This window comes from Natrix helvetica (assembly GCF_964273705.1).
Source record: "Natrix helvetica genome assembly, chromosome: 3".
Lineage (NCBI taxonomy): Eukaryota > Metazoa > Chordata > Lepidosauria > Squamata > Natricidae > Natrix > Natrix helvetica.
The window spans coordinates 23,991,911-24,005,865 of NC_138549.1; the positions used below are offsets into that span (position 1 = coordinate 23,991,911).

The window sequence follows — 13,955 nt, forward strand, 5'->3', positions numbered from 1 at the left end:
TTCTGTCTATGCAGAAACATATAATTTACTAGAAAAAAAAGTTAAATAAAGCAATAGAGACCACATTTCAACAAATTATTTTCCATTGTCAGTTTTTTCAAAACTTTGCTCTATAACTTTCTTGTCCGAGCAATTCCCCATTTTTTAAATATACTAAACCAATGGAAATTACTAGTTTAATTTTCCAATGTTTGAAACAACAAACCTGGCAGATAAGAGAAACTGTAAACACAGATTTTTAAATATTGTATTTTACCCTTTTAATTCAAAATATATGCTATTTTTCTATTCATACCATTCTGCTGGTTTCGTGTCATCTCATTTATTTATAATAATTCTCTATTTGGAAACAGTTATTATTTTAGAGGGAATAAAATCCAATTTGTAAGGAAACAGGATATTTCTTGATGTAAATTTAGTTCATGGAATTAGCAGTGAATACAATAACCCTTCAATTATAGTCAAGCACTGCTAAATTTAAGGTCACCTTCATATTTACATAGAGACAATGAAAGAGAATGGCGGAGAAGAAACCTGCTTCTGTTAATTTTTAATTACAGGTTAAATTCCTTTTATTTTAGAATCTACTGGTTGAAAAGTGAAAGATTGGTCTTGGCAGCATTATTTATCTCAATAAATAATTTAGCACTTATCTCAACTAATCTCTTTCCATTTTTTTACTTGAATAATGGTAAGTGGTTTTAGGATGCAAATTCAACCTACCTACATTCATAGCTAGTTGCTAATCCAGTTTTCTTTCCACATAGGAAGCAATGTTTTGCAATTTTCTTTTTATGCTGAATAGAACAATTCACAGGTGGAAGATGAGTTGTATCACCTGCTTTCAAAAAAGTAAAATATTCATAATTATTTTGTACATTTGCTATGAAATAAATGATACAAGGGAAAAGCAGCTGTCAAGAAACACCTATGGGTTTTTTTAAAAATCAAAATATGGCATATTACTGGTTTTCTCAGGCAGCAGTAAATGTTTAATTTACCTTTTTTTAAACAAGTTAATATAGTATATTAAACAACTGTAAAGTTATATTGCATATCTGTTGGACCATACCTGTTAATTAAAACCTGTTCATTTAAAAAACTTACAAAATTATTGTACTGATAGTTCTACATCAATATGGATTAATAGTATAGTGCTGATTTGCTAATTCAAAACCATCAACATTCATTTTGTGCACTGCTTGTGGTTTTTGAGAAATCAGTTATACTTGAGTTTACAAAGGCTGTAAAGCATCAAAAGGTTACTTCTCCAACTTCATTCCGTTTCTTCTGAATTAAGTAATAAAAAAGAAAACTCAATAGAATGTTTCCATTCATAAAGACAAGATACAGATAGAGATGATGCTAAGAGATAGGTGAACTGCTTCTTGCTTAGGATTTGTATTGTTAAATATGCAATTTCAACCTGACAACTAGTATAGTATTATAAAAATGAAATTTATGCTTTAAGCATTCTATGAACAAAAACAGGATAGGGGTTATTGCAGTGGTGGGTTCCTGCTGGATCGCACCGGATCGCGCGCGCTCCCTTTCAGCGCTCCACCTGGCTTGCGCGCTCCCTTTCAGCGCTCCACCTGGCTTGCGCGCTCCCTTTCAGCGCTCTACCTGGCTCTCGCGCTCCCTTCCGGCGCTGAAACCGGAAGTACAGTTTTGCCCGGCCCTGGCGAAGCAACGACGCCTGCCTGCGCTCCACCAGCTCGGCTGGGAACGGAGATGTTTCCTCAGCGGAGCGGAGCGCCTGAAAAGACTTTCAGGCGCTCCGCTCCGCTGAGGAAACATCTCCGTTCCCAGCCGAGCTGGTGGAGCGCAGGCAGGCGTCGTTGCTTCGCCAGGGCCGGGCAAAACTGTACTTCCGGTTTCAGCGCCGGAAGGGAGCGCGAGAGCCAGGTGGAGCGCCGGAAGGGAGCGCGAGAGCCAGGTGGAGCGCTGAAAGGGAGCGCGCAAGCCAGGTGGAGCGCTGAAAGGGAGCGCGCAAGCCAGGTGGAGCGCTGAAAGGGAGCGCGCGCGATCCGGTGCGATCCAGCAGGAACCCACCACTGGGTTATTGGGACCTACTATGTGAATCAAAGGTTACTGAATATCTTATTTTGAGGAGACACAGACTGAGCAAAGCTTGTCTAAAGGGCCCACATGGAACTTTTCTGTTTTACTCAATGGATTGGTGAAAGAATACAAGTTGGCATGTTAAATAAGTTCATGGAAATATTTGATAGACAATAAACCACAGTGATACTTTATAGTATAGAAGCTACTCTTCATTTGAAGATGGAGATAATATATTTACAGTTCCATATAATTAAAACCAACAATGATATTTAGCTTATCTATATGTACTTAAAAGTTTGTGAATGCTTTTTAATTTTCAGTATTTCTGCATAAATATGACCCAAAATGAGTCATGTGTTCTACATACAAATCATAAAACTAGACAAAGTCGTAATTAAACAAATGAGTCAAAAGCAAATTGGTTCATTTATTTATTGTAGAAAATGATGTAAAGCTAGATGTTTGTATGTGGCAAAAGTATGAGAACTGCTAGGATTATCAGTTCATTTAAAACTAGTCAGGTTTTTCAACCAATGGGATGATAATCAGCTGTAAGTGTGGAAGATTCTGCCTTATTTAAAGAATAGAATTCTGGGTATTTTAACCTTCATCAAATAAGCCAATTCTATATTTCTTCCTTTTAGAATACAGAATAACAGAGTTGGAAGGGACCTTGGATGTCTTCTAGTCCAACCCACTGCCTAGAGAGGAAACTCTACACCACTTCAGTCAAATGGTTATTCAACAGCTTCTTAAAAACTTCCAGTGTTGGAGCATTCACAACTTCTGGAGGCAAGTTGTTCCATTGATTAATTGTTCTATCAGGAAATTTCTCCTCAGTTCTAAGTTGCTTCTCTCCTTGATTAGTTTCCACCCATTGCTTTTTGTTCTACCTTCTGGTGCTTTGAGAAATATTATTTATGTGTTGGATGTAGAACAAATTTTATCTGGCAAGATAGAGATATTGAAAGTTGGTTTACAATTGACAGACCAAGAGAATTATTTAGAAAAGGGTGTTTTACTATATCTGCAAATGACAAACCAAGGGAGTGTCCTGGTTAATTTTTTTCCTGTTGGATTTACAAAAAAGGCTTGTTAAATGGGACAACTAAGAAATGAAGATAAATCAAATTACATGATAGTATTTGAACGAAGTAAAGATTAAGATGGTTAGAAGTAAAACATATGAAGAACGGTTGCAGGAACTGGGTATGTCTAGTTTAGTGAAAAGAAGGACTAAGGGAGACATGATAGCAGTGTTCCAATACCTCAGGGGTTGCCACAAAGAAGAGGAAGTCAAACTTCCCCCCCCCCCAAAAGTCTATTAAAAACAGACATCATTACTAACACTGTTGTTATTTTGGCTACTATTTTCTGCTTTTATGCTTCCAAAGTTTCTTTCAGTATTTTTACTCTCACATTTTGCATCATCTTGGCCTGTACATCTTTCCTCTACCTAAAATCTTTAATCCACTATAGTTTTTTGAAGTCATGAACTATCTACACGTAGTTCTTGACTTGTGGCCAGTTGTTCAATGACTGTTTGAAGTTAGTATGGCCAGAGAAAGGGTGGTCCATAAAGCACTTCCAGCTATCATAAAACATTATGCTGACCCACTAGTGGTCACACAATCACAATCTGGGTACTTGACAACCTGTTTGCACTTACAACTGGTTGACAAGCACTCTGAAATGGTATGTTCGCCATTTGCAATCTTCTCTGCCGGCTTCCAGAGAGTCACTGGGGAAGCTGGTAGGGAAGGTTGAAAGCACCTGCTAAGAGGATTTCTTCTTGTCCCTGAATATCTGAGTTCTGTTCTGTACCTTGCCAAAGGAGTTCCCTTCCACACATGAAGGAGAGCTGGCACCATATTTCATATTATAAATCAACTTTGGTCTGCTAACCTGTTCCATAATTTTTGCATGTTGGCTCTTTTTCCCCAGAAATGGTGCCTTCTTTTCAGATATTCTTGTTGGATTTTATTTGTAATCATAGATTATTGCTTTTTAAAAAGTCTTTGTACATTTGTGACAGGCAAGCAACCTTTCTTCCGGTGGTCTTGCAGCTGCTGGTCAATAGTTTTGAGTCTTATAGCCTCATTTGTCACCAAATGCCCAGAAACCCCAACACCTAATGCAGTGCTTGTTGGCATTGGTGACAAGTGATCTGGTATGGGTATCTGTACACTTACATTGTACACTTATATTATATTGTATATTGTTTATGGAGGGAGACACTACATCTGGCTCCTCTAATGGGATCTGCTCAGCATGGTATATGTCTCAGCTTTCTTCCCAAAGCTTCTCATCTCTCTCTCTCTCTCACACACATTCTCTTCCCTGGGCCTCCCTGTACTTGCATGCCTTTACAAAGGTAACGGGACTTCCTGGATTGCCTTGTTAAGTGATGAAATCATGTGACATCAAACACATTGCTTAGCAGTGGAAATACTGAACCTAATTGCAGTTGTAACTCAGAGACTATCTATATTCTGTCTTACACTGGCTAGTTATGGAGACTGTTTTTCACACTGAATGGGAATTGAAAGCCACGTATCTGCACTTGATGCGTTAGCAGCAGCTAACTGAAGGAGCCTCTACACTTGCAGATACAGTATGTGACATTTGATAAATCTATGATTTACAGAAAAGTCTTATACAATTCTCCTTCCTGTGTTTATTTAAATAGGGAACCACTATAAATGGCAATTTCTGAAGATTCCAGATTGGTTACTCACCCATTCTTTTTCCTGAAGCCACAATATTTCCATTCAATCCAACTCCAGGAGACTAAAATATAAAGGGTGGAAAGGATAATGAATGTGAACACAAGCAATGAATAAATGAATTAAAATATTTTAAATAAATTTCTTCTACAAATCTGAATATTAAATGTCTGATTGCAAACAACTGAATTCTAATAGTAGAGAAAAAAAAGAAATGCAAATGTGTTCTGTACACAACTTAATAAAGTTCATTGTATAACATGTAAATAGAGAATACAAGTGGCTAGGACATCACACACGTTTAGCATAGCATGAAGGATTTTTAAAAATCCAATTAAACATAAGCATTAAATGAATTTGACTAAAACTTATATCTCACTTATTTTTTGCACAACTCAAGCTGCCTTCTACCATGGTACCTCAGTACTTATCATTAATTGGCTCTGGAAAGTGCATGAGTACCAAAAATGATTTGTAAAATGATTTGTTATTTATAATCATGATAATTTCTGCTAAGCAATTTATTATTTTCGCAAACTCAATCTGTTCGAGAGTTTTGCCCATATTAGGTGCAGTTATCCAGATCCTCTTTTTTTTCTCTTTCTTTGAAAAGAGGTACAATATTTGCCTTTCTTCAGTTCTCCAGCACTACGCTTGACTGCTATGATTTGTCAAAGATGTGAAAGGTTCTCAGAAATGAATCTTCAGAAATTCTTAAGATGTATTTGATTTGGTACTGTAGTCTTCAGTTTCTTTGATGTTCCCTAACAATCTCTTTACTTACCTGGATTGCCACTTCCTCCTTAATTGGTCTTCTTAGGTTCATTTGAACAGTTTTCCCTTTAGAAAGAAGACCGAAGCAAAGTAGTCGTTGAGAAGCTCTGCCATCTCATCACTAGTTACCATCTTATTTTTCCACAGTGGCCCCACCCCTTCCTTTCTTTTGTTACTGACATTGTTGACTTTAGCTTCTCTTGTGAGTCTACATTCCTGTTGCATTCTAGCCTTTATGACTTGATATCCGCAAGTATTAACTACTTGCTATATGGTTTCTTGATAATTGTGTTAGTCTTCCATTTCCTTAAGCACATATGAGCACTTTCCATTGTTTCCTAGTTTATGCCTAGTTTTTCTTCCCAGAAGATTCATATGAGGTTGTACAATTCTAGGCACAACGTCATAGAATCATACGTCTGAAAGAAACCTTGGAGATCTTCTAGTCCAACCTCTTGCCTAAGGCAGAAGTCCTTATTCCATGCTGGAAAACTGAAAAAAAAAATTTTTCATTTCATTTTCCAGATATTCTTTTATTTCTATGGGTTATTTAATCAATATTTACCATATTAAAAATTAATATTGCAGTATTCGCTCTCACAATTGTTTGATGGGATTTTAATATTGTATTATTTTTTAACATAGGCTGGCAAATAATTTAGATTTTGTGAATCACCAGGAAACCTCAGACCACATTTTGCTGTAGTGAATGGAGGTGCCTCTTATTATTACTCTCTGATATATAATGAAATTGTCAAACAATGAGAAGATAAATCAGTTTGGTTGAGTAAAACATTTTAAAAGCCAAATAAGAGGAAAGCTTGACTTATTATTATCTATAGTTATCCAACTTCCTTGTAATAGCAGGATGTCAAACTGTTCAGCATGATCACATTCTGGTGAGTGTGCCACAAGTATAACCAGAGCTCAGCTTAAATCCAGAAACCATGTTCATTGTATTCTTTGCAAGCTAAGTTCACCGACCGCGGCCCTCCCAAGCTCTGTTTTCACTGGCAGAGGCACTGCAGGCTGGTCCTTCGCTGTTAGCAGGATGGCCCCGCAGGTCAGACCTAAGCAGCCTGCAGACTTGAGTTTGACACCACTGACATACACGAAAAAATATGAGCATCTTCAGGCAGTGGCATTATACCAAGAGGTTTTTATGTGAGCTAAAATGGCTAAATTACAGAGTTACAGTTCTGCATGTAAAATTTTATATGTACTTCTTGCAGATGTGCTACAGTCATAGGCAGCCAAGAGATGGTGTATATATTATTAGTATCATATATTTATCGTGGTACTACACAGGAGGTCAACTTATGATTGCTTGTTCAGCAATTGTTCAAAATTATGATGGTGAATGGAGTTATAACTACTTCCTGAAATTATGGCTGTTGCAGCACCCCCATAGTTACATGATCAAAACTGCAACCACCTGCAGAGGTGCTGCAATTCTTCACACCTGCCTATCTCTCCCCCTAATCTATGCATTTAAAAATGCAAGGAAAGCTTTAGTAGCACAAGGCAAAGCACACACACACACACACATATACAACCAAGCCCCAGAAGTCTCCACAGTGGGACCAAAGCAGTTGCTTTGCAGGAAGTTCCAAACACCCTAAAGACTCCCACACAAACACACATGAATCCTCGAAAAGGTGGAAAACTCTAGCCCAGCAGAGATACCTGCAATGTACCATGTCAACTGACCTTCACCACTTTCTTCATCTCACTATTTACTGAGGAATGTCCAGCCTGGCCCTTTCCGGGGGAAAAGGAAGAAAAATAATTGAGGAAGGCAGCCACTCATTAATGTCTTAAAATGCCCCTTTCCTCTGCTCCCAGGTGGGGTGGAGCACCAGAGATGGTTTCAAGCATACTAACATGGGAGGGAAAGAGCTCTTAAAGATACATTTTTAATTTAATATATAATGTATATTATTTTAGCATTTATTTTTCTTGTTCACAAAGAGTTACCTTGGGTGCACCTTCTAAATAGTGGGACAAAGAACGTGGTGAAGGTCAGCTGGCATGGTACAGAGTGTATGGTAACTAGGGAGGCTTGGCTGGGTCTTCCCAGGTGTTTGGGATGGCTGCTTCATACCACTGTGTGTCCTTGGAGCATATGTAGGTTATTCACATTTCCAAAGGGCCACATGAACCACCACATTACAATCTGATCTTCATGAGGCTTCCCTTGAGAATAAAGCATCACCTGCAGAATGCCCCAATGCCATACTGTGTGATACGGAATGCTCTCTCTCTTCCTCCCTCTTAGTTGAGATGCATTTGACATCCCCTGAATTTCAATCTTATCTACGGTTCATTCTCATCTATCGTTTATATCACTGTATCCCAACCTTGGCAACTTCTATGTTTGTGGACTTCAATTCCTAGAATTTTCATTAATGTCCATGCTGGTGGTGGAATTTTGGGATTTGAAGTCCACACACCTGTAAACTGCCAAAATGAGGAAACAGTGGTTTATACAGTTTGGGTTTTGTAGAGATTTCCTGTATTTTCTTTTTCTTCACCAACATTTTTTTGAGATGATACATTGAACATATACAGGAAAGACTTTTGATTTCCAACAGATATATTTTTATTATTTAAATACTCTTTTTTATAAATGTGTAATTGATTGTATGAATCTATGCTGTCAACATTGTCTCTACCCACCATTAACCTATCAATAAATTGTATGATAGTCCTACAATCCAGAGGTCCCCAACCTTTCTGGCATGGACAAGAAAGAGGGGAGAGGGAATGGTCTGGACGAGTGGTGAATGTGCACACCTCCATTTGGGCAAGCGGTGGGAATGTACACTTGTCGCTCACACAATGGAGCTTTGTGTTCGTGCATTTGCTTGCTGCTCACACAAGGGAGTTGTGAACACATGTGCTATTTGCCTGCCACTTTCGTGACCCAGTTCTGAAGGGGCCACAGCCCAGGGGTTGTGGACTTCTGCTATAGTCTATTCCTATAAAAACTTCTATTCACTATTATCATTTATTTTAAGTTTCATTTGAGTACCTTCTACTTCTGCTTCCTTTTCTTTTCCCAGCATCCTTCACAATCTCTTGCTGATTCAGCCCAAACTTTGGGAATGAGAGCAGAATCTTCTCAGGTCCAATTCAAATAACTTTTAGTCAACCTTCCTTTGGACAAGCACTGCTATTGGATGGTCTTTTATTGCCTATTGGTACCACTGGGCCCCCTGCCAGACTTTCCAGGGCTTTCTGGCATTGTCAGGGGTTTGCTGCTACAGACAGTGTTTGACTGCTGTTGCAAAAACCAGTCTTGTTGACTTGTGGCTGTGGCTAGATTGGCACTTCCATTGCTGGGACAATGCAGCTGCTCCTAGTATTGCTGACTTGAATAGACTGGCTTAATTGCCATGTCTGTTACTGGTTGAAGGGGGCTGCTGATACTATCCCTGGCTTTTCTGCCCCTTCCCTCTCCAACTGTCACTTTTTCCTGGACTTTCATGTCTCCCTATCTGCAGTCATGCCATTGCTTATCCTTTCTCTAATTCACATATCCGCCACTTCATCATGCAACGTAACTACAAATGCCATACCATCCTTTTTATTAGTACCAGTGCTGCAAGCCATAATAAAGGGAAAAGGTAGGAAATGATGCAGGAATGCATTTTCTGCATTGTGTTTCTTCCTGCCTTGTGGCTTTTCATTGTAATTTTAAAAAAATTGCTCTGCAAAATCAGTAATGTAAACTTAATTGACCTCTTGCACTTAACTCACTGATTATTTTATTGTGGAATTATCCTTAATGTCCTTGGCTTCTAATTATGAATAATCTGAACTCCTAGTTTTTAATGATGAAGTCATTGCTATCTCCCATTGAAGTCCTATTTGTATAATTTGTATGTTGGCACATAAAAACAACCTTTCTGCTTTATTGCTTCTTATAAATTGTTCTATTTGTGCCCTTTTTGTCTGATGCATTCTTGGGGGAAAATAGGGCAGAAGATCCTTTCTCACAATGTATTAGTTCCTTCTTTTCACATGGGGGAGGTCATATGAAATTTTGCAGGCTTTTTTCCCCAGATTTTCTGCCAATGGATGAATAGTGAAAGCAAATGCTAAGAAATACTGGTAGTCCTCGACTTATAACAGTTCACTCAGTGACCGTCTGAAGTTACAAAGTACCAAAAAAGTGACATGACTATTTTTCACACGACCATTGCAGTTATCCCCATGGTCACGTGATTTATATTCAGATGCTTGACAACTGACTCACATTTATGACTGTTGCAGTGTCCCAGGGTCATGTGATCACTTTTTGCAAACCTCTTGACAAGCAAAGTCAGTGGGATAGACAGATTCACTTAACAACCGTATTACTAATTTAACAACTGCAGAGATTGACTTAACAAATGTGCCAAGAAAAGTCGTAAAATGGGATAAAATTCACTTAACAAATTTCTTATTTAACAATAACATAAATGTTGGGCTCAACTGTGGTTGTAAATTGAGGACTAACTAGTTATTCTGGCCTGAGAACCTCTCTGCTCTCTTGCATGTGATCACTAATCAAATAAATGGAAAATATATGAATAGGTTCTGTAAAAGGATTCTTCCATTCAAGTCTAAGGTCAGATTATATATGAAGAAAAAACAAATTCATGCTTTTGTTTCTTTTCATCTTCCCCCTCAAGCTGTGAGTGAGCATTATCTGGAAATAGTTACTGAATGACATCTGAACGATGTCTGTTTATCTAAAATTGGGAGGTAAATGCCTTCAATCTCAGTGAAACATGTCTGAGAAACAAAAGTTCAGAACATATACATTAGCTAAATATAGGGTAAATATACAAAACATATTGTCAACATGTTAAAATATAAAACTCACAGTTAATGAATATGTGCAAACATTTGAATGTAAAGCACTTTGAAAATAGAATGTTCTAATACAAAAAATCTAAAATTGGCTGTCTCAATCATTTTGGAAATGTATTACGATTCTTCTAAGGGAAGGAATATTTATATAGTAACTTCACAGTAAACTACAGTATTTACTAGAAAACCAGACATAATTTACAAATCTGTCCGTAAAAATAAAACATGACTAATCTGCCTCAGAAAAATGGCCATTGTTTAAAAAAACTAACACATCCAAGAATGGAACATTTATTGAATGGTAACGTCAAAATTTTGAAAGCCAAAATTAAAGCTTATTTAAATATTGATATATATTGAGGTTTTCCAATTTGACAAGTTGCCAGTTTTGATTCTTGACCAATACATAGGGAGTAAACCCTACTACAAGTACAAATCATAAATAAGTAAGTAAGTAAGTAAGTAAGTAAATAAATAAATAAATAAATAAATAAAAGTATGAATACTTACTAAAAAATATCCAGGCATGTCATTGGGAGGAGAAGCTGTTCTAAAATTTTCTTCTGGAAAATGTTGAAAGTTGGTAGTTAATGAAATACCAGAAGTCCGAAACCTGCTTGTGCCACAGGAATTCGGTAAGCCATCTCTATTTGTGCTTCGGGTAAATGAACTTAGCAAACCTATGTTATTTACAGAAACAACAGGGTCTTTGGAAGCCTTAATTGCTACTTCTGTGATATCCCTTGCTTCCACTTTAGAATGGGGATCAGGCCTTTTGCTAGGTAAATCCAAACCAATGCCATGAAATCTAGATGTTCTTGAATAAGAGGAATCTGCTAAACTGTGCACCTCCAATGACTGTAGAATGTTTGGGGAAATAGTGGGCCTCAAGCCAGCTTCTTCAAAATATTTGGAGTGAGCTTGAGATTTCTGAGGACTGTAATGCGCCATCTGTGATGAACAATGAAGAGGTGACAGGCGTGTTTTCTTCAGATTAAATTCATGAGAGTTAAAAATACTATTATCTGCTGTTCCAAAAGTCAAAGTTTTTGCGATGGATTTGTTTTGATGCTCCTGCGGTAACTGAAGCGTGGTATTCCCTTCTTCTGATCCAGGCATTTTGCTATATGAGTCACTGCAAGTTGCTTCTGATACCAAGGCAAGAGACTCCTTGTTTGGTAGAACATTTTTTTCTGCAGTATACAGATTTACATTTGTGAGATCTGGATACCAGAAAGGACATCTTTCATTGAATGATACACCACTTTGTGCATTTTTTTCCAAATTTGCGAGTGCAGTTGTCACTTGAGGAACTACATTGTTTTCAGAAAGTTTTGCCTCTCCCTTTTCTACAGATGATATTTTGGAAGACATTGCCATGCTGTTAATTGATTGAGATGATGAAATATTCTCCCATTTGTCATTTTCTTTAAGAAAGTTTCTAGTAATGGATGACACTTTTTTATCAGTATGTGCTAGGGTTGAAAAGGCATTCGGAGATATTCCTGAGTTATGTAAATTTTCAGGAGGCAGACAAGATTGCCCAATATGAGGAAGTGCTCGTAGAAAATTATGACGAACAGCTGCAAGCGAGCCACTAGATGGATGAAGGACCACTGGAGAATGGGGGTTCACTTTGATCTTAGGCTGTGGGGAAAAAATGGAAAAGTGATTAGTTTTAACTATAGCGCAACTACAGAAGCCCTATGTATTTCTCCACTAGTTTTGCACTGTAGCATTAACTCTCTTTTATATTTCAATTTGAAGAATTTCATAATACTTAAATATTATTCGATATCCAGACTCAAAAATAACTTGCTTTCCTTTCAATAGTGATTCTAATCAGTAATCTCTATCCAATTGGAAGAGGATTTTCAACGTTTCTCAGGCTGTTGAATCTATTTGGTAAAAAAAAATCTGGATCAAAAGGCATGTCTTTTGAAGATGTTTCTTCAAAAAACGGTAGAAAATAGACTGATTTCAAGTGAACTATTTTTTGTCCTTGACTTCTTGTCCAATTGTACTTGTCAATATGGTTCTATAGATCAGTTGGAAAAACTCTGGATTGGAATGATGAAAATATCACAATATTTAGTAATCATTAAAAATGACAGCTGGGGGGGGAGCTAACGTAGCAATGATATGACACATGATCTTGGAGCTCCAAGATCGCAGTTGATATTTTGGCTGCTGGATGATCCTTTTGGACCTAAACCGTCCCGTAGAGACGGTGACAGAGAAGAGCACGTCCTGCTGATCTCAGGGACACCGCAAAGTCCCTGATTGATCCAGGAGAAGTTCTTTTCTCCAGTGACAGAGACGCAGTCATAGAAACTGCTGAAGTTGAGACAGCTCCAGAATGGAAGGAAAGCGGAAGAGAAAGTGTGTCGAATTGGTGAGGAAATTTTATTATTAGAAAAGAGACTACCCCCAAAAAATTAAAAGTTAAATTAAAATTGAAGACAGAAGAGAGTAAGTGACGAGATTAAGCCATATTAAACTGAGTGTGTTATCTTTTTTAATGTTTTCTTTTTACGGATGGAATCTTCACAAATGTTTACTATTTTTTAAATTGGATGGGTTAGTTTTTCTTTAGTTTATATATATATATATATATATATATATATATATATATATATATATATATATATATATATATATATATATATATATATATATATATATATATATATATATATATATATATATATATATATATATATATATATATATATATATATACCTATGGATTAAAAATTTCTTTTTTTCCACAATACTTGATTGGATTTTTTTAAAAAGAATTTTTCTCCTCAAGCTTGGAATATAAAGAGGGCTCTAACAACAGAGGAAAAAGAAGTAACACCGCCACTTAGAGGCTGGAGGCTTGGAAACATTGTTTTTTCTCTCTTCTCTTTGATCATTTACAGTGGGGCAAAAAAGTATTTAGTCAACCACCAATTGTGCAAGTTCTCCCACTTAAAAAGATGAGAGAGGCCTGTAATTGGCATCATAGGTAGACCACAACTGTGAGAGACAAAATGTAAAAAAAAAGACCAAACAATCACATTGGCTGATTTGGAAATAATTTATTTGCAAATTATGCTGGAAAATAAGTATTTGGTCAGTATCAAAAGTTCATCTCAATATTTCGTTATATATCCTTTGTTGGCAATGACAGAGGTCAAACGTTTTCTGTAAGTCTTCACAACGTTGGCACACACTGTTGCTGGTATGTTGGCCTATTCCTCCATGCAGATCTCCTCTAAAGCAGTGATGTTTTGGGGCTGTCGCTGGGCAACACGGACTTTCAACTCCCTCCAAAGGTTTTCTATGGGGTTGAGATCTGGAGACTGGCTAGGCCACTCCAGGACCTTCTTACAAAGCCACTCCTTCATTGCCCGGGCAGTATGTTTGGAATCATTGTCATGTTAAAAGACCCAGCCACGTTTCATCTTCAATGCCCTTGCTGATGGAAGGAGGTTTGCACTCAAAATCTCACAATACATGGCCCCATTCATTCTGTCCTGT

At 37.3% G+C, this 13,955-nt stretch overlaps 1 protein-coding gene across 7 annotated transcripts in view; it reads right to left on the minus strand.

The window, feature by feature from the left end:
* Window positions 1–13,955, minus strand: part of ZFAND4 (zinc finger AN1-type containing 4) — a 34,683-nt gene that overhangs the window by 930 nt on the left and 19,798 nt on the right. For 4 of the 7 annotated variants that reach the window (XM_081947292.1, XM_081947297.1, XM_081947296.1 and 1 more), the window contains 3 exons: window positions 10,938–12,074; window positions 4,806–4,857; window positions 728–841 (listed from right to left, as the gene is read on the minus strand). In XM_081947292.1, the coding sequence (XP_081803418.1) occupies window positions 728–841; window positions 4,806–4,857; window positions 10,938–12,074 (1,303 nt within the window). Of the gene's footprint in view, window positions 1–723; window positions 842–4,805; window positions 4,858–10,937; window positions 12,075–13,955 lie in introns of all 7 variants that reach the window. The other 3 variants (XM_081947293.1, XM_081947295.1, XM_081947294.1) reach the window with 3 other exon arrangements.